Source organism: Callithrix jacchus, chromosome 20 (assembly GCF_049354715.1).
Source record: "Callithrix jacchus isolate 240 chromosome 20, calJac240_pri, whole genome shotgun sequence".
In the NCBI taxonomy this organism is placed as follows: Eukaryota; Metazoa; Chordata; class Mammalia; order Primates; family Cebidae; genus Callithrix; species Callithrix jacchus.
The window spans coordinates 4,190,487-4,212,004 of NC_133521.1; the positions used below are offsets into that span (position 1 = coordinate 4,190,487).

The 21,518-nt window shown below is 40.6% G+C and overlaps 1 protein-coding gene across 4 annotated transcripts; it reads left to right on the plus strand.

Annotated features, from left to right (window-relative positions):
- Nucleotides 1-21,518, plus strand: LOC103790953 (cyclin-Y-like protein 1B). Of its 4 annotated transcripts, none has more exons than XM_078358151.1 (10): nucleotides 1-753; nucleotides 2,069-2,128; nucleotides 4,506-4,540; nucleotides 8,494-8,594; nucleotides 11,548-11,583; nucleotides 13,624-13,675; nucleotides 14,269-16,326; nucleotides 16,415-16,508; nucleotides 16,815-16,934; nucleotides 19,838-21,518. In XM_078358151.1, exons 1-7 carry the CDS (start codon nucleotides 396-398, stop codon nucleotides 14,350-14,352), a joined length of 726 nt encoding a protein of 241 aa, XP_078214277.1. In that variant the 5' UTR covers nucleotides 1-395; the 3' UTR covers nucleotides 14,353-16,326; nucleotides 16,415-16,508; nucleotides 16,815-16,934; nucleotides 19,838-21,518. The 4 variants fall into 4 exon arrangements, with proteins under 4 accessions (XP_078214277.1, XP_035138173.3, XP_078214276.1 ...); XM_035282282.3 differs by having other exon boundaries at nucleotides 16,160-16,326; XM_078358150.1 differs by lacking the exon at nucleotides 16,415-16,508.

A 21,518-nucleotide genomic window follows, 5' to 3' on the forward strand; every position in this document is an offset into this window, starting at 1 on the left:
AGTTGGTAGAAAGCAGTGGAAGGAGGAACTCCCTCTGTGCTGTCTTCTCCGTGAACTCAGCTCTCAGGCTTGTTGTGTCTAGACCCATTTTAAATCAAGCAGGTTCCCTTCAGACCAGTCATCTCAGGGGAGGCAGCTGAGGCAGGGAGTGAGCTGTTAGTGGGGTGCAGCCCCATAGCCAGGGGCTGGCCCTGCCAGCGTGCCTGTGTTTGAAAGAGGTGAAGTGCTGAACTCTGCAGACTGGGAGGCAAGGGAAGGTCCAAGTTGCTGGAGAGGAGCCAAGGTGCCCCATGGGGAACACGCTGAGTTGCTGTTTGTGCCCCAAAGTCAGCCGCAGGTGAGGTCTGCCTAGGCAGTCTGAGGATCTGTCCTTCATCTCTGACATCAGTGAGGCGATGGCAAGCAAAGGTGCGGGCCAAGACAGAAGGAATGTGTCCAACACCAGTGCCAGACCCATTTGGGGCCCGAGCTGGCTGTGTGGGGTGGTGTCTGGCAGCTGTGATGACATCTATAAGGCAGTGTCAAGCATAAGTGCAGACCAAGGCAGAGAGGAGCAGAGGCCGGGCAGAGGGATCATGGTGCTCCCCAATGGCAGACCCAAGCAGAGCCAGTGCAGGGTGCACTGGACAGAACGGATCGAGGGGGAGGTGGTGGAAGCGCCAGGCCCTACTGCTGTGGAGCCTGCCCTGTGGGATTTGGGAGCCGGCGAGGGCCATGACTTGCAGCACATCAGCGACCAGGAGATGCCCAAAGGTAAGGCAATGAATGATACTGTTTGCCCTCAGGCACGCCTCTGGCTGACACTGGTACCAGTTCTCACCACTCCCTCGACCCCAGAGGTATCCACAGCCTCGGGTTCCTGCCACCTGCCGCTCGCCAGCTTTCCCAGGCCCATGTACCAGGCAGGAGGACTGGCCCTGCCTCCTGCCTGCCCCCACCCTTCATGCTTTTTCCCTGCTGTATCTGGTGGTTTCTTTCCTCCTTCCTACCCCAATGCCCAGTTCTGGCCCCTTTCTCAACCCCAGGCTGGCCAAAAGCTATGTTTTCCAAATAGGAAATGTATGCTACAGATTTCATTGCTGTAGAGGAAGTGTCTTACAGCTCTTCTGTTTACCTTGGTTGGCCTCTTAATTTATTTAAATGTTAGAATAATTAAGCTTCATGATGAATGTGACTTTGTAGCTAAAAGGTATTGTTCTCTCAGAATATTCCAAAATGGTGAAAGAATGAACACAGATAGTATGTGAATGAATTGTGCCTTTAAACACAAAGCATGCCAGTACTTGTGAAAGCTTTTCCTTGTTCGGTGGTGTAAAGTAAGCCTCTGAGTGCTTTCACACACCAGGTAGCAGATGGGTAGTGTTGGATGACGGCCCAAAATAGACTCTTCATATCATTTCTGGGGATTTATAACACATTTACAGGTATGTCTCATTTGACCCTGTCTACAAAAAAATGGTTTATAATTAGCCAGATATGGTGGCTTGCACCCACAGTCCCAGCTGCAAGAGAATCTCTTGAGCCCAGGAGTTTGAGTCTTCAGTGAGTTCTGCTGGCTCCATCTCACCATTGCACCACTCCAGCCTGGGCAACAGAGTGAGACTTTGTCCGTTTAAAAGATTGTTTTTGCCCAAAACAGCCTTTAAGACATTTGAAATATTGAGCCAGTGTCTGACCACAGTAATTGACCACAGCATCTCTTACTGCTTGAGACTTTCCCTGAAATGTGCTGGTAATAGCAGCCTAGAGGAAGGTGGTTATATTTGATAAGTAGAGGGAGGAGGGCATATATGTGATGCAGCTAAAAGTTGCATCTGTTTGTTTAGGTGCAAGTTTGGAAAAGACGTCCCAGCCCCAGCCTGGTTTTATTCCACATGCATGGAGAGATTCTGTGATTTTTGCATTCTCCAGTAGAATTGGGACATTGGTGCCTTTATTTTCTTGACATTTAAAAAGCTAAAAGCTTTTCTCAAGACTGTTAAAAGTGATTCAAATGGTTATGTAGCTTTAAAAAGAATCTTATCTACTCACCTCACTTTTAACATTGTTTTCTCTTCTTCCTCCACAGATACTGCTTCTGACCATCCAAGGGCAAGCACACTCTTCCTGAGAAAGTATCAAATGAGTGGTAAGACAATATTGTTTCTGCCTTCAAGGAAACCCTAAAACTTTTCTGTCTTGTGTATTACAGAAAGTATTTAGAGAAACTCAGATATTAGTTAAAAATGTTCAACTTTTCATAGATTTTCTTGTCTTATTTTCATATGTGATATAATTTCCTTTAGTTGTCACTGTTTATGGAAACATACAGACTTTGTGTTTACACATTTGGTGACATTTTTACCAACACAATTAAGTGGCCACATGATTTAGTGTTGTAGTCACAGATTTATGCCTATTTCTTCATAGGTCTTTGCCATTTTTCTCTTGCTCTAAAGAATATGTTTTAATAACGAATGATAGGATTTAGGCCACAGCTTGGATTTCACTTGAGCAAATCAAAAGAATCCATTGTTCTAGATTGGATCTGTGATGTTGGCCTCATTGTTCACAATGCTCTAACCACTGTCACATCCAAGTCGATGCTAGAACTTTTTCATTGGAATGTAATAGAAATGTAACATGCCCTGTGCTGTTTTCCGTATTAGCCTTAGTGTATGAAACTCGTGTAAAGTTTCCATATCCTGCCTGTTTTAGGATGAGAATTAGAACTGTAGGATTTTTCTGTACTGTTGCTTATGTTACATAATGTTCTGTTATCTTACTTTATTTTCAAAAAAGCCATACACCATGTTTTCAGTTAATTTTAACAACAAGAATACAAGAACTGGGGGTTCTAGAATAATATCTGAAGTAATGCAGCACAATAAAAAAGGGGTTGTTCACCTGCATTTTCATAGTTTGTGTGGAGTTTGTCTGACTTCAGCTAGTAATTTCTGGTTAGGATTGTTCTATTTCTCAGTTTCTTCCAAGAGCCATGGGCTTCTCACACATAGAGTGTATGGAAGTAGAAGAAAACCGATCCCCTGCCCCTGTTGCTTCAGTGGTGAGAAATGTGTGTCAATGAGACCAGTTCACCTTCAAAGGAGGAGGCATTGTAGGGAAGAAAGTGTGGCCCAAGTCCCTCTTTGGAGCTTTTATTCTTTGAATTTTTGTTAGAACAAAATGATTGTGTGTGCTGAGGATACCCTGTGCAGTTAGGTTGGCACACTCATTTTGACATTTAAGTTTAAGATAGGCTACCTTTCAGTTGAGTAAAGACCCATTTATTTTTTCAGTAATGTAGGAATAGATGACCGAGAAGTCATTTGGGATGCTTCCAGATATTCTAGTGCATCTCGAGATTGACCCCTGGCCAGAAACTGGTTCTTAGAGCTGTCAGCTATTAGATCCTGGTAATGAAAGTAAGCTGTGTGTAAATGTAGAATCAGAAAACAAAACACTGCTCCATAGGGGTTCAGAAATACAATAGGTAAGCGTTTTTATTAGCTAAATTTCTCATCTGTCCCACATTTTGGCATTTTTATGAAGGAATACTTGAGACGGGATAATTTATAAAGAAAAGAGGCTTTATTGGCTCACGGTTCTACAGGCTAGACAGGAGGTGTGGTGCTAGCATGTGCTTCTGGCACGGGCCTCAAGAAGCTAATGATCATGGTGGAAAGTGAATAATTCATCTTTCACATGGTGAGAGGAAGAGCAAGAGAAGAGTGGGAGGTGCCGCAGGCTTTTAAACAAGCAGATCAGGCCAGGTGCGGTGGCTCACATTTGCAATCCCAGCACTTTGGGATGCTGAGATGGGCAGATCACTTGAGCCTGGAGTTTGAGACCACCTTGGGCCCACGTAGTGAGACCCTGTCTCTATGAAAAATTTAAAAATTAGCCAGATATGGTGGTGCATGCCTGCAGCCCCAGCTACTCTAGAGGGGAAGGTGGGAGGATCACTTGAGCCCAGGAGGTCAAGGCTGCGGTGAACCATAATCACACCACTGTACTCCAGCCTGAGCATCAGAGTGAGACCCCGTCTCAGAACAACAACAAACAACAACAACACCCCAAGAAGATCTTGTATGAACTCAGAGCAGGAACTCACGCATCACCAAGGGGATGGGGCTAAGGCACTTACGAGGGATCTGCCCCCGTGATCCAAAGACTTCCCCACCTCCAACACTGGGGATTACATTGCAACATGAGATTTGGAGGGCACACACATTTCCTAATTTGTTTTGCCTTTCCTTATGTACATGGGGATTCTTTCATTTGAACGTGATAGAATATGTGTTAGGTCAAAAAGTAAAACTGTTTTTAAATTTTACATTATGAGATTCATCATGCCAGATTATCTAAATGTTAAACGTTATTTAAAAATTTTTTAAATTGATTTTTTATATAGTGATAATCAGATTTATCTTGTTTTATATAGTGATGGTCAGATGATTAGCAAGTACTTTTATTCTATGGTATTTTATTATACCAGAATTCATTAGCTATATTTTTATTTTTAGTGCAAGGAAAGAGGAGAAGCTTTCGCCTATATTCTGTAAGTAAGCTTTTGAAAAGTTAAATAATTGTTTAAATTAAAAGTCTATCTGTCATGATTCCTTAGAAATGTAACAGGGACCCAGTGCTGTTAGCGTGATCCTTTCTTGGTGAATTTTCTAACTCTTTTCTATTTTACTAAGTGTCAGATTTATGCAGGAAAGTCTTTAACTTACTGTGCCCATTTTTAGGGCTGTCTGACATTTAAGTTAAATTTAAATTATTTGGTTGTGATATAAAGATCTGCCTTAAATATTTAATCTTTTAAAATGAAATCAAATGGAAAATAGCAAAGTCCATTTTCTTCAACACTTTCTGCTGACTCCCTGTCATAGCAGCTGAAAGCGCAGCATCCTCACTCCATTGCACCCTTATTTCCCTTTCCGTTTCTTCCACCTGTAACACATTTTTAATTAAGTCATGAATTGATATTTACATGATCATGACTATGCACATCATATTCACTGCTGAGTCATATAATGTTCGGAGTGTGCCTCCTCCTTGTACATCCTTCATTCTTTCTCTTAAATATTTCTGAAACCTGAACACTTCTTCACTTCTCCCAGATAACCTCCCTTTTCCTAGCCCATGATGGCTCATAAAGCCAAATAATGACCATTAGCCTCCAGCTGGTCTCTTTGTTTTCACATCCTTCATTTGTGTGTGTGTGTGTGGAATTGATTTTCTGACTATATTCCTTTGGCTCTCTAACAACTATTCTTCCCCAAGAGTTGTAACATTTGTCACATGCCTATCAAAAATATGTTTTATCTACTAAAAAATACATTCCATGTTTTTTCCAAGCACGTTTCCTTGGCCTTTTGTTATCATCCTCAGGATAGACTGTGTTTTCCTAGGCTGCCCTGCACCTGTTGGCCTGGGAGCTCTCTCTGAAATCTTCTGGGACCACTCATGTTGGGTCCCTGAGTCCTAGACTGTGCGTTGCCCTCTGCCTTGTGTTACTCCCCGGTAGTGCTGGAACACAGTTTCTGAGGAAAGGCTCATGTACACACATGTTTAGAGATCTGAGCTTTCTTAAAACGCCTCCTTTGATATAGAGTATAAAATTCTAGAGTGAAAACTAAATGTCATGGCTTGAAAACATTTTTCTATTGCATTTTTATTATACTGTTTTTGGAAGTATTGCCATTGTGTGATACGTCATATGTAATCAATGTTTCCATCTGTCAAGTTTTTAGGACCTTCTCTATCCCTGAGATTCTGAAATTGTATCACAGAGCTTGGTATGGACCTTTTATTTTATTGTGGCCCTTAAGTCTACAATAAAAGTTAGAGAATTTTTCTGTGTGCTCTGTTTTGTTATTATTTTAGTCTAATGATTCAGATGTTGGACCTCTTAGACCAGTATTTCTGCATTGATCTGTAATTTCTTCACCTCCGATTTTCCAGTTTGTCTTTTGTTCTGTTCTTCGAGATTCTTTGACTGTCCATGCTAACTGTTCTATTGAATTTTTAAAAAATCTCCTTAAAGGTGTTTTAAGATTTGTAAAAAAGTTTGGCTCCTGAATTTTTACTGCTCCCAGGGATTCCTTTTCCCTGTTGTTTTGATCTCCCATTGGAGGCTTTGCTCAAATGTGTGGTGGTCTTTGGCTTTCTTTCATTGAAAGCAGGACCTTTTTTTCACTGAGGGGTCTCACTGTAGGGATTTAAATGTCAAGGCAGCGTTTCCTTTGAGGGACATCAGTGTACTATATGAGGAAAGGAGGGTATTTTCTTTGCCATGGTCCAGTTTTCTTCCAAGAAGGGCCTCCCAATTTTCTGCCTGGGCAGTGCAAGCATGGCTGCTGGCTTTCCAGAAGCAGGGTTGGGAAGCAAGGTGGTTTCACTTTGTGTCTGCCATTGACTCCCATTTCCCAGGTTTCAGCCCTGGTAGGTCTGAGCTCAGAAACCTTCAAGTATAATATATCGAGAGAATACACATCCACATTCCTTTTATGGTGGGAGGACAGGTGGACCTGGGGTTCTAACCACAGATTTACTATTGAACTTGCCGGCTCTCTTGTATGTTTCACCCTACCTTCCCAGGTACTATGTGCTCTGATTTTGGAGACTGTATTGTGTTCTTCAAAATACACAGTATTGCTTGTTTCTGTTCAAGTCACTCCCTGTGGGCACCAGCGTTGTGCTTTCATGTCAGTTACCACTCCTCTATCTGCTTGTCACCTTGCAACATTGACTCAGAATCTGCTGTCAATCCTGTCTCCTGGTCTTGTGTACAGTGTTTATTTTATGACTAATTCTCATGAGATTTCAGAAGAAAGAGAAAACAAATTTGTGGTCAATCCATCATATTTAACCCAAATTTAGAACCCATATGTAAGTGTAAATCTAAGTTTAAATTGAACATAATTATGACATTAATTCAGACAATTTTCTAGTTATACCTATAATAAGCATATTACACTTTTCCACTCAGGCCTTGTGTAATAATTCTATTCAAACTCCATACCTGCCATGTGGTCCCATTGCTGTGCCACATCGATGGAGCTGATTTTGTTAGCGCACAAAGTATTGGAAATTTTCAAGTTACCTAAAAGTCATTACTTATTTTAAAAACATCGAAAACATGCCTTGGCTTCCCAAAGTGCTGGGATTACAGGAGTAAACCACTTCACCTGGCCAGGAGGAACAATTACTTAACATAGTTGAGGCAGTTTCTGTATTGACTATTGCAATTTCAACAAATGAATAGATACTTTGAAAGTGTTTTACAGATAGTTTTTCATCTACAGGGCTCAAAGCGTTCACTGTCATGTCTCTGATAGCACTGTGGATGAATTTTCACTGATTTGTATCTGTAGGAAGATTTACTTTCCAAATCATAACTGATTTAAATATTTGTCAAGCTCTTATTTAACTCCTTAATTTCTCCCACATTCTGTGCTCAGCGGCTGCAGGTAGGAGAGAAGGGGTCCTCCCTCCCCTGGAGAGGCTCATTTTCTCATGAGGGGGATGCTCTGCAGGCAATTGTATCATGTAACACATGGTGAATTAGACTGATGAGTACACAAAACCAGAAACGTTTTGTGGTGTGGCTGCAGGCAAAGGATCTCAGAAGGTGGATGAGGTCAAACTTGCTGGGACAAGGGGGAAAGGAATAAATATTCCAGACAGACAGCAGCACGAGTAAGGCAGGAATGTGCCAGAATGTGCATCAAATAACTTAAAGAATGAAATCGATTAACTTTTGAAATGATTGCAGAGTATTCTCAGAAGTTCTCATTTGAGTAGTGTCATAGCAGTCTTATGGAAACATGAAGTGAAAGTTAAATTCCCAAAGTTGTTTTCATCGTCTAATTTTTGGATGTGAGAGAGTCTTAAAGCAGTACTTTTTCCATCCTCCCACAAGGAAACAGGCCCAGGGAGACCTATGGCCCCTCACTTGTTTGTTGACTGAGCAGCTCTGGCACACACAGCCTCTGACTCTAACACACTGGCTCCATCGCACTCTCTCTTGAATGCACACGCTTAGGATTAGTAACTTAGTAAATGTTGTATTAGGTCTTCATTTACTGCAATCAAATGCTCTAGTATCAATATTGTTTAATGTATGACATTTTATTGCAGTTAATGAATAACAGGAATAGAAAATCTCAGTGCTTTTTACTGCATAAGAAAAAAACATGAAATCCCATTTTAAAAGTTTCCCATTATTTATCAAGGGAATTTATAATAGAGGCTTGCCAGGTTTGATGATCGGTGTCATATCAAGGGCAGCACTTTATAACCCATTTCTCAAACATCATGTGTGAAAGTTAAGAGTCTCCAATGAGTTTCCCATAGAGCTGCACATGATACCACACTCAGGCAGGTCACGGGTATAAAAAGTGCCTTAATGCTTTATTGTTTGACATTTTGACAAAGGGAAAAAAACACACACTTTTGTAAGTTCAGCCTACTGTGATATTTTTCTCTATCATCCTTCTTCTTCAGATACGTCCGAGGCATCTTGGTAGAACGTACAGCTCGTGTTCCACCATATTGCTGGACAACAGCACAGTCAGTGAGCCTGAACTCTGCCACACATTAGAAAGGTGAGTACAACAAGGCTGCCAAGGGCTGAGTGACAGCCCCCAGCATGCTAAAAGCATCCCGGCTATCCACTGTTATTTCAGTCATTTAGTTGCCCTTTTCAACAAGTACTTGAAGAAGTTGATGTCAATGATATATGGATTTTTCAGGACCTAAGTGTGAATTTTCTGTTTCTCTTTTAATCTTAGACACTGCATGGTAAAAGGGAAAGCCAGTTAGCACATAAGCACTCGCAGAAAAAGCATGGCTATTTATGTTATGACAGTATTGAACCTAATGGACAGGAGAGGTACTTTTTATTGGATGTTTCTAGGAAAAATTATTAGTTATTTATGGGCCAGAGGCCTAAGACGATGGGCACTACTTTGGAAACTACTCTTGGAAGAAGGAACAGCTTGTCCTCCAGCGGCAGCATAGTGTGTCTGCATTTAAATTTTCCCATCATGCACCAACACTTCATAAGCCACAATCAGAGATGCCCTTTCAAAGCACCCTTGAAAGATGGGTTCAAGTTGGTTTAAAAAGCCAGCTCCAATGGAGATGCCCAGGAAACATTATTAACACATCTCCTTCCATTATGAGTGTTGATTTTCAGAAGACAGTTTGAGAAGTGGTACCTCAGAATGTAAATCTCCTTATCCCTAACTTGACTTTCCAGTCTATAAACATGACTAAATTACAAGCTTAATTTTGTCTCTAATGTACTAGTTTTTAAACTAATTTGTAACTTCTACTTTATTAAAAAATGGCAGTTTATACTCATAATAATGTGACTTTCCTCTCTCGTGTATAACAGTATTTGAGATCCGATTGTGTTTCAGCAAGAACTGGGCTCCACCTGCGTCTAAAGCCCTGCGCTTTGACCTCTATGCTGTCATCACTCAATGTTTGTATTCAGTCCTAAGTAAAAAGCCACCCTTTTTCGGCTAGAGTCGCTGGCTGCTTCTGATTTCAAAAGATTCTAATGTTCAGTATGCAATTCAAAAGTAGGTTTTAAGCTTACCCTTGTTCAAACAAGTAAAAATCCTGGTTTTTCTTCCAGCGTAGTCTAAATTTTACACGTTTTTTTTTTAAATTGAAATATATATATTTTCCTTTTTGGAGAAGGGGTTTTGCTGTGTTGGCCAGGCTAGATTCAAACTCCTGGGCTCAAGCAATACACCCAAGTCAGCCTCCCAAAATGCTGTGATTACAGGCATAAGCTACCATGCCTGGACTAGAAGTCTATATTTGAAGCACATAAGTTTTAATTTACTCTCCAGTTTTAGAAGGGATTATTTGGTATATTTGCTTTTGATGAAATAAAGGTTTACTGAGTAAGTTAATATAGCAAATTGGCTTTTAGGAAAGATTTTGAAAAATGTATTTCATTGTTAGTAGAGCATTGTTCTCAATGGAAGAAGTGAGCCATAGTAGAATCACTTACACTGTTTCTTCAAAATACATGTCTGCAAACACATGCATCTTCCCAGCTCCACCTTCCCTTTATGTCCAGGCACTCACATGCCTTTTAAGAAAACGGAGAAGTATGTGAGACATCATTATATGGATAAAAGCATCCCAGATGATTCTGATCTCAACCCTAATTCAGTCATTCCCAAACTTTGCTGCACATTGGAATCACCTGGGGAACTTTACCAACAACCCTGATGCCTAAAGCACACCCAACACCAATTAAATTAGAAAATCTCCAGCTGACATTGAGGCCCTGTTTATAGCTCCCCGGGTGATCCAGTGTACAGCAAATGTGGAGGCCACTGCTTCCTTTGTGTCAAAAAGTGATGGTTCTTATATACGTTTTCCCTGTCATTTGCTCTTGTTTCTACCCATAAAGCCTTTCATCTGTGCGAGTCATTTCTATCTATGTGTGCATATGCTTCAATTTATACCATACAGTAGTGTTTTGTGAACACCTGCAGTGCACAGGAACACTGTTCGGGTACCTTGGGCAAATCAGTTTTAAGCCTTGGTTCTCTAAATTGTAAAATGGGTGGTGCATGGAGTGTCATGTGAGGTTCGGTGGTCCTTTTCAGCATGTAACTTCCAATTCCATGATCTTAAAATTTGGAGATGAAACTGTTGGAAGCACTATAGAAATCTTAGATGCTAATAATGTTGTAAGGCCTAGTTTTTCCAACTCCAATTTGCCTTCTCAAATTATTCTGAGCCTCATTTTAAATGTTCAGGGTGAATAGAAGGCCAGAACTTACCAAAGAGAAGCTGCTGTTTCCTGACACACAACATCTGTGGATGACTGGAACATAGTAACATACATCCGAAGAGTTGTATTTGTTCATTCATATTTTGTTTAAACTAACACGGAAGTACCTGTCATTAATATTGTGTGATGTGGTGTTACGCTGTGTGTTTAGTACTGCTTATTTTAGGAGAGCTACAAGTGTCATTGATTTTTGGATGCATTATAATGTTTACTAATAAATATTCTGCTAATCATGCATAGGTGATTTTAAATTATTTTATTTGGTATAAAGCACATTCATTCTGTGCTTTTAGGGAAACAATGACAAATGGGTGAGTAGGTGATGGTGAACTAAATCAGCCAAAATGCGGGGCCTAGCAACTTAAAAAGCAAAACATGACTGGCCTAAATGTAAGCATATGTACACATAGATATAAGCAACTTGCACAGAATGAAAGGTTCTATGGGCAGAAGAGGAAATGACAGGAAAAATATGTCATTATTTATACATAATAATCATCTGCAGACATAAGTCTTCTAACAGCATATTGCCTAGCATTTTGGTTCTCCTTTTTTTGCTGTAAAGCCAGAGGACTCAAACAAAAGGAAAGTGCTCATATGGTACTGTTTGGAAGAGAGGATTTCAGGGCCACTGAGAGGGTTCCCTCCCCCCCGCCACACACACCTTTAGAAATATATCTTCAGGCCTAACAAATGATAAAATCAGTTCTTACAATTTTTTTTTCTCTCCACAGTGTGACTTTGGCAATATATTACAACATAAAGCACAGGTGAGCTCTTTGAAACCTGTCTTGTTATTCCAGCTCATCACTTTGTGTCATACGAAACATGCTGTCAGGTCATAACTCTAGACATCACAAGGTGTAGAGTGCTTATTTTACAATGTCATAGTGAATCATTTGTGGGTTTTTTAGTCCGTAAGACTCTTTTAAATTATTAAGGGTTCCTAAGTGTATTTATGTCTTTGTTTGCAACTGATTTGTAAAGAAGCAGTAAAAAGATGCCCTAGCCTCACGCAAATATATAGTAGAAAAAAGGCATATTTTTGAAGCTTTCAGGTAACTGTGGGTATTCTTTCACCACACCAAAACTCCAGAAGTGCTAACTGATTAAAATAGTTATAGCGGCATTGTAGATATCAATGAATTCATTCACTGATCTTTCTTGTACAATAAATGGATCTTTCCCCTTACTGGTTTTTACAATATTATGCATTGGCTACTTGGTTTATTTATACTTTCAAAAACTCACTTTCATTAGTATCACCACCATTATAAAAATGTCTTCAGTTATGGAGATGCTGTCAAGCTTACAGTAGTAGGTATGAGTTTTCAAAGTCCTGATTTTTACCTTGAAAGTTTTAGCTTTATTATAGACAAATACTTGTTATTTTCCTGGAAATGACAGATTCACTTGACTTAATTTTATGGATAATAGTCAGTTATACTTTCAGATAAAAATGGTGTTCTGTGAAAAATTGGCTTGTTCAGCTCACAATTTAATCACAAGTACTTTTCTTTAACATGACCGTACTTCAGTATGCAGAAGCACTTTATGTGAACTTTCTACTTAGAATACTAAAAAGAGAGGTCAAGATTTAATAACACCATTAATTTTTACTGTTTCATCATGGACATTCTTTCATGAAAAATGCTACTTTAACAAAAACTGCAAGGGGCAGTGAAGAGTGAAATGAATACTGGTATAATTTGGTACCACTACCCTTATTCATACTGAGAAACCATCAGTTTTACCCACTTTTGCTTTTAAACAGTCATTACAAGTGTTGAACAGGGAGAAAGCAATCAATGTCTTAATACTTTTAAAAAGTAATAAATTATTTGTGTGTTTTATTTTCAATCAGCTTCTCAGGTTGAATTAGTATTCTTGTGAGAACAGTTTGGGCCATACATGGTGGTTGACACCTGTAATCCCAGCACTTTGGGAGGCCACAGTGGGATAATTATTTTGAATCAGGTGTTTGAGACCAGCCTGGGCAATGTGGCAAGACCCCATCTATCAAAAAAAAAAAAAGATCAGCTGGGCATGGTGGTGCAGACATTTTGTCCCAGCCACTTGGGAGGCTGAGGCAGGAGGATTGTGTGAGCCCACAGAGTCAAGCCTGCAGTGAGTCAGGTTTTTACCACTGTGCTCCATCCTGGGTGAAAGAGCAAAACCCTATAACAACAACAACAACAACAATCAGTTTTGACATCATGGGTCTCCTAGGGAACCTCAGGGGTCCACAAACCACATTGGGAGAACCACTGGTTTCCTAAATGATCACATAATGTGTTAGTTTTTAAAGTTCATTAAAGACTGGCCTCTTTTAAAATAAAGAGGCAATTAAGTCTGTAACTCAAACTACTTCAGCAAACATAAAGTATAATCAAGAAAGATTTGGGAAATCTTAATTGATTCTAAAAATTTCTAAAATCTTTATTGCCAACAACTACTGCTTTCTAAAATGTTCTTGTGTTCCACCATGAGGTTAGAGGAATAAAACCAGATATGGCTTATTACCATTGCCTGTTAGCGGGGGTCAGTATTTAAAGGCAAGTCTGGCTCATCAATGTAGAAAAGACTTCCCAGTTCAGAACGTGATGTGCTGATGAAAAAGAGGTCAAGAAACCCTCTGAAGGCCGGGATCCAGGAGAAAAATTGGCAACAACAGTTTTGGTGAACAAATTTTACCAAAGCAAACAAGAAGTATCTCCCTCCACCCTCCATGCCCTACTCCCAGCAGATACTTTACTAAGATATTAACAATTTCTGAATTAATTTCTTAAATGTACATTCTTCTTTTATAGATATGCAAATAGATCCCTGGCTATTTTTGATGAGCCAATACATCCACTTTCAGTAAGTGTCACGTTCTCTGAGGTTCTGTTTATGTCTTATAGACTTGTGTTTATTTCATGATGAAGTCAAAATCACCCACCATTAGGTCTTCGCTAAGTTGTGTCTAATCATCTTACGTAAGGAGTGTTGTAAATTGGACACACTGGAGTAAGAGCTGACTTACAGCTTTGTTTAATTTGTGCGCCAAGGGGAATAAACATACCATCCAAATAACAAAACGTGTCATTTTAAAAGAAAAATTGTTATAGCAGCAAACAGTATAAATATTTGTAAGTAGTCCTAACAAATATGCACAAACTCTGTGAATAGAATAAGAAAACAATTTAAATTTAAATTTGTTTAAATGCTATAAAAACTTAAAAACTTCCTTCTTCAGGTATGTGATAGCCACAGGGCCACCTTAGCACCTATGTCTACAGAAAACCAAAAATATTTTAAGATCCTACTGTTTATATTTTTAGAACTAAAAGACATTTTATCCCAGCAAAATTATTACAAGGGACACATGAGCACAAATTTGAACATTGCCATCTTAAGAGTACCTAGGAAGTTTTTTTGAATGAATATTTATATTGCCATTTTTCTTCTTTCAGCAAGAAAAGATTCCAGGGAAATCCTTTGAGGATGATCCCACACACCACTGCATTTTCAGATATTTCTGTACTCTTTTTTTCTAGTCACAAAACTAACAGCTCCATGTGTGATCGTAGCTTTAGTAAGCTCTTTCTTATCTATAAAGATCTTTAATAACTGGTCTCCTACACAGTGTATGGCCGTGTTTCTAAATAAAAGTAGGTTCCTAAAGTTATCATCAGATCTTTTAAGAGAAACCTATGCAAGCAAAGTAAATACACTTATTAGAGTTTAATCATTGTCATGTTTTAAAGTGATGCCATTGCTTTTCTTATCAGAGAATAATTGCTACTAAAAGCAGCAGGAGAGACATATGGTTTCTCCCTCAACAGATTCCAATGTGGGTCTAAGCTGAGTTCCCAGCTGTTCCTGTGGAGTTGAACCCTGGGAGGGAGGGTTATTCCTTGGATACCCGACAGTGCCGACTTTTGGAGAAAGGGAGCAGCATCTCTCATAAGAACATGTAATGTTCAAGGGCCATGTGATTTGGAAAACACAGTTGACTTTGGAGAACATTGCCAGATCTGAGCCGCCAATCTGATAATGTTCAGACAATAAATGAACTCTCTTAAAATGAACTGTTTTCTTTTCACCTTGATACAAAGACTTCAAGTAGCATAGAGTCATATTCTTCTACAGAGCACCCTCTGAGGTAGCAACACCTCACAGCTTATCTTTGTAACCTCCACTCAGCTGGTCCCTCACTTACTTCTTTATAGGGTAGAGGTTGAATAAATAGAGAATACTGTCTTTCTTTTTTTCTTTTCTTTTTTTTTTGAGATGGAGTTTCGCTCTTGTTACCCAGACTGGAGTGCAATGGCGCGATCTCGGCTCACCGCAACCTCCGCCTCCTGGGTTCAGGCAATTCTCCTGCCTCAGCCTCCCGAGTAGCTGGGATTACAGGCATGCACCACCATGCCCAGCTCATTTTTTGTATTTTTAGTAGAGACGGGGTTTCACCATGTTGACCAGGATGGTCTCGATCTGTTGACCTCGTGATCTACCCGCCTTAGCCTCCCAAAGTGCTGGGATTACAGGCTTGAGCCACCACACCTGGCCAAGAATACTTTCTGAAATAGTTTCTGAGATTATCTCACAAACTGCTTGACGGGTTTAGAGACACCCCAAGGATACAGAGGCCGGCAGCTCTCTCTGCCTTCAAACCCACAGAATTGACTGAATGCAGATACTGTAGGACAAGAAATAAGTTTTCGTGAAGTGATTGTGGAGACATGGAAAATAGGGCCTGTGAGCAGGACCCTCCATTCATTCACATGCATTTCCCATCAAGGCAGTGAATACAGGGACTGTTTCTCTGCAACAGAGACCTGCCCTTGTCATGCTGTCTGCGCGGCAGGCACTGGGAGGCACTCCTGACCCACAGTTCCTAAGCCTGTGTCCCAAGAGCGGGTTAGTTATTGTGAAAAGGAGAAGACAGCAGTGTTCTCAGTATGGCTTGGGTGCTATAACATTCGAGCATGGTACACCTGTAGAATTCCTATCTACCTGCACGCGGATAGCACTGTAGTGTTTCCTGAACAACCTTAATCCACACAAGGCCTGTGTTTGTGCTGCCTTTCATGAGTGTGAAGGTGCCGAAGGTGCCTTTCTTCATGCTCACATCCCTGTGAGTGAAATTGGCATGGAAATATCTATGGGCAGAGTATGCTGCAGAGGTATCTGACTATGACTGTGACTTGGCCTCTCGCTTTGTCTGAGCAAAGTCTCTGCAGAACATAAGAATAAAAGGCACTTACTTTCTGGCCAAAACCAGAAGTGTTTCATTCTGAAATGTTCTTATCACCACACTGAAACAGAACTGAAATCAAAGACAAGTGCTCTATTTTGCAGGTGTACATTGAATGGCTTTTAACTAAGGCTAACATCGATCTTTGTCCTACTAATTGGAAAAAAATTGTCCTCGGAGCCATGCTTCTGGCCTCCAAGATTTGGAGAAATCGTGGTCTGTGGAGTGTGGATGACAGCCAGAATCCGAAGGATGTTGCAGTTGAGACAATGTGAGTTTCTAAGGTTTTGGCAAACTTTGTCATCATTTTCCATGCCTCATTTGCTCTTCAAGTATCACTGTAAGAAATATCTTTATAGGTTTCATTGTGCAGATAAAGGAAATAGGCATAAGATCACAGACTTCAATCTATCCAGCCTTAGTATAACAGTTTGTATTTTCCAGCATGAATGGGTAAGTCTCGATGTGTTATTGTTGTAGCAACTGGCTGATAAACTGATTGTTTTTTGGCAAACCTCTTACAAGTGTGCTGTCAGAATGACACAGTACAGTAAATATCTTTATAGCTTTTTAGAAGCCGCCTGCCAGTTTCAGTCCCCTTTTAAGGGGCAAACATCTGGCCTTTGAAATAATTGGCCACTGTTAAGGTCTTAAGGTCTCTGGACTATGCAGAAGTTACAGCTTTAACCTAAGTCACCCATTGTGTATTTGCTTTTGCTGGTCCTTGTCTCCCCCTTTAATCTGAATCTGTTTTTATAGGAACCTTGAGATATGATGTTAAATAGCTACAGATTTCTGTGCCCCTCCCCATTGGGAACATTGCATGTGTTTGGAAATCAGTCTGATGTGTTAGAAGATTCCGCGTTCACTTCCCACAGTGTGAGTATTTCTGGGGCATCACCCCATGCACACCACACTCACAGGCTCCCTGGGTACTCAGACATTCACAAAAGTAGGCTGGGGCCAGTAGTTGTTTATGAGAGTGGGGGGAGCCTTGTGGGATCATGGGGTTTCTCCCAGATGCACCACGTGACACTGAAACACAGCTTCCCCAGGGTTCCCTTCCAATTTGGCCTTATGACTGCTGTGAAGTGAAGGGCCCTGACACAGGCAGACAGGGTGAGCAGGGGGGCAATTCCAGCAGAGCCACCATGGGCCTGCTGGACAGTGAGGACAGCTGTGTCGGCTGCATCTGGTGCAAGATGAGGGAGCAGCTCTTGTTTACATTGAGCAGGAGCAGAAAATATGATGCCAGACAGTGGCACAAGTTAGTTTTGTGATCTTTGCCCGTGACTTCAGATAGGACTGTTACTCAGAATCACCTCAGTGTATGTCTACAATTGAAGATACAGTGTATAATGCAGATATACTGCAGTGTGTATATATCTACATTCAAAAATAACCACTTGGCACCTGAACAAGTGGCTCATGCCTGTAATCCCAGCCCTTCAGGAGGCCAAGGTGAGTGGATCGCTTGAGCACAGGAGTTCAGACCTGCTGGGTAACACAGTGAACCCTGTCCATACAAGAAATTTTTTTTAAAAATTAGCCAAGTGTGTTGGCAGGTGCCTGTAGTAGTCTCAACTAGTTGGGAGTCTGACATGGGAGAATTGCCTGAGCCTGGTAAGTTTATGTCGTAGTGAGCTGTGATCATGTGACTGCACTCCAGTCCTGGGTGATGGAGCCAGACTCTCTCTCAGAAACAATAACAACAACAAAAGCATTTTTGCCACCACTTTGCTAAGAGTGTAAACCAAGTGATCATTGTGATATTTGTGGTAGCCATTTTAGCAAGGAGTATGACAGCAAATGAATTTGAAACACATGGAAGTACTGTGAAAGTTTCAAATGCTAAACTGACTTTAATCCTAGTCATCCATTTGCAAATTGGTCCCTTGAAGGAAGCAAGATTTGTGACTGCCTGATTTTTCCTTGCCTGCTGCCTAGCCAGAGCTGATTTATCAATACAGGATAATTGCAATAGAGAAAGAGTTGAATTCATGCAGAGACAGGTGTATGGAAGACCAGAGTTTTACTATTACACAAATTAATCTCTCTGAAAACTGGATGGTTTTTTAAAAGAATAATTTGGTGGGTATGGGGTCAGAAAATGCGGATTGCTGATTGGTCAGGTCCGTGATGATATCATAGGGAGTTGAAGCTGTCCTCCTGCATTGAGTTGGCTCCTGGTTCGGGGCCACAGAACCAGATGAGCCACGTTCATTTGTTGGGTTGGTACCACCTGATCCCAGTACAGGGTCTTCAAAATATCTCAAGCACTGATTTTAGGTTTTACAATAGTGATGTTGTTTCCAGGAGCAATATGGGGAGGTTCAGATTCTTGCAGCTTTCAGCCTCATGACTCCTAAGCCACAATTTCTAATCTTGTGGCTAATTTATTAGTTTGGAAAGGTCATCTATCCAGTCCCCAGGTGGGAAAGGGGTTTGTTTCAGGAAAGGGCTGTTACCATCTTTGTTTCAAAGTTAAACTACAAACTAAGTTCCTTCCAAAGCTAGTTTGGCCTCTGCGTAGGAATGAACAAGGACACCTTGGAGGTTAGAAGTCAGATGAAGTCAGATCAGCCCTCTTTCTCTGTCATAATTTTCTCGGATACAATTTTTGCAAGGTGGTTTCAAATTTGCAATCATGAACCTTAGTTCTGCCATCTTGGCAGCTGAATTGTTCTCAAAACCTGTAGCTAAGCTGGCTGGGGCTCTGATTTCTAGTTAAAAGATCAGAGAGCATGCGGGAATATGTGCAGCTTTCCACAGAAGTGAGCTCCAGCAGCAGTGGAGACAGAAGCCAGCTCTAAGAAGACAGGTTCCAAACAGAGCTGTTCGTGTGTGAATGGAGAAACACCAGGAGCTATGCTCCAAACAGCCTGCTTCTGTGTATGGTCTTGGGAAGCTGAAAAGCATGACGTCCAAGCATTTAATAGCCATGCGTCTCACCCCACTGCTGTTACCTGTTTGCAATGATCCCATTTTGAATGTCAATTTAGAAGATAAAAAAACTGCTGTTTATCAGATTTTTCTTAAAACTTTCCAACTTCTATGTGTGTCCCTAGAATATATTTTCTTTCTAGAGAGTAAAACTGAGTAGCCACTATTCAGAAATGCTGTGTCATAAAGGGTATGCTATGCAATCACCTAGCCTTTTCAAAATCCAGAAATCCTAGAAGATGCATAGTCTGTACACAGAATTCTTCTCTTCAGCACTTACACCTCTATTAATGGATATGTTAATTCTGTGAAGTGCCTTTAATTCTGATAGTAAGTCAAGTCCTGATTAGCTGTCTATTCAAATATTGTTTGATTTACCTTGAAACACTGGCACCTTATACAGTCTAAGCACAAGTCTCTCAGCTACTACTGCTTTGTCTAATAAACTCCTGGGACTGCACCGAGATATAGACAAGGACACAAAATTGCAAACTGCTTAAGTAAAAGACAGTCAAGAGCGGTAAGTGCATTGTCTATTTATATAGGAATACATCTGCATTTATTCACGAATGTTATGTGAACGGGTAGAGATTAAAAACAAAACCCATTAAGAACAGATTAAATTTAATTAAAAATATTCTGAATTATGGTCAAAGCAGTGAGAATATCAATAATTTTTAAAAATATAGATCCATGGAGTATAAACCTCAGCCAAAGCAGCTGCAAGGGAACCCTCTAAGGGAATCTGTATGTGTGGCTTCTTATCAATGATGCCTTTTAAAAAATGTTGGAGCCTTTTTAAAAATTGTACCCGTTTTCTCTTTGACTGACTTTTCTAGGCTATGTCACGGCCGTGTGAATACAGAGATCTGCATCAAGATGTCGCTGCTATGACAAGGGCCATCAGCATGGATTTCATCGGCATTTGGCATACTAATGCCATCTTATCTTAAAGAGAGAAATTAGCATTATAAGGTCCTGGACTTGTCAGCTATAAGGACTACAAAATATCACTTCTCCTGCTGAAAAAGACCAGCAAAATTAGGATTTTCTTTTTTCATGTTTTTTTTTTTTAAATTTCTGTTGTTGTTGTTGTTGTTGTTGTTGCTGTTGTTGTTGATTAGGATTTTCATAGAGCAGAGACTTCTTCAAATAACCATACTGTGAAGCTGGGTGATGGTGGCATGGACAGTGGGTGCCAGGTGCTACCTGCCCTTCTTGTTCCACTGAGTCCAGATGGCATTCTAGGGCACCACCTTCTTGAACAACTCTTGGGGAGGAAGACTGTCACATGGACACAGCACATCCCAGTCCAGAGTCCACAGTCACCCACAGCCCCAAGCAGGTGACAGTCTGAGCTGAGCTGGAATTCAAAAAACTTTAGAATTGGCTCCAGATTTGTGAGAGGACCTGGGTTTGGATCTCTGTCCATGGAGGCACTGAATGCACGATGACCGGAAACAACAACTGTGGGAAGAGAGAATGGCATGGGGACAAGGCTGTCATTACTCCAAGTACCATGGGAACTCAGGCCTGTTCATCTAGTCTTTGGAGGGAATCTGTGCATGTGAAATGAGGCTCCCACATCATGGTTATAAATGGAGAGATGAAATCAGCTCATCTTCCCCCAGGCCCACAATGGTCATGCCAAAACACAGAGTCTTGCTGTGTGGCCAGGCTGGAGCGCAGTGGTGAGATCTCGGCTCTCTGCAACCACTGCCTCCTGGGTTCAAGTGACTCTCCTGCCTCAGCCTCCCAAGTAGTTGGGACTACAGGCATGAACCACCAACCCAGCTAATTTATATATTCTTAGTAGAGACAGGGTTTCATCATGGTGGCCAGGACAGTCTTGATCTCTTGACCTTGTGATCTGCCTGCCTCAGCCTCCCAAAGTGCTGGGATTACAGGTGAGAGCCACCGTGCCGGGCCACTTGCATTTACATTCACAATAAAATGGTTTGGAATATCCCACTGTTGATTTGCGATTTCCTCCTCTAAACTTGGTCTGTGGCCTTGTATACATAATTAAATATTTTCCTGTATTGATATTTTGTGTCTGAAGATGAAATATTCGATGAAACATGTTTAAACATTTCATGCAAAGCCTTCAGTGGTTGTGAGCGTACTCTTTGGTGAATGCACGAATTAATCTATTTTAAATATAACATTTTTATTAGATGTGATAATGATATTTTCTCTTTTATCTTCACTTGTTAGATGAGAATAAATATGGAATACGTTCTTCCATAATCTATGATATTATATCTTATATTTCATGTAAAAAACTCCTAGAATATTTGGAATCGATAGTTGAAATTAAACAGCAAAATGAGAATTGCTGAAACCTAGTGATAATGTACTTGTGATGGATTTATTATCTATTATCTCTATCATTGTTAATTTTTAAAGTTTCCATGGAAAACTCTACTATGAACTTAAAATTTTCTATAAAACCCTTCGTGCCCTGCACTTCAGCTCCAATGCATAATGAATAAAGGAAAATGGATTCTCCTGCGGGAA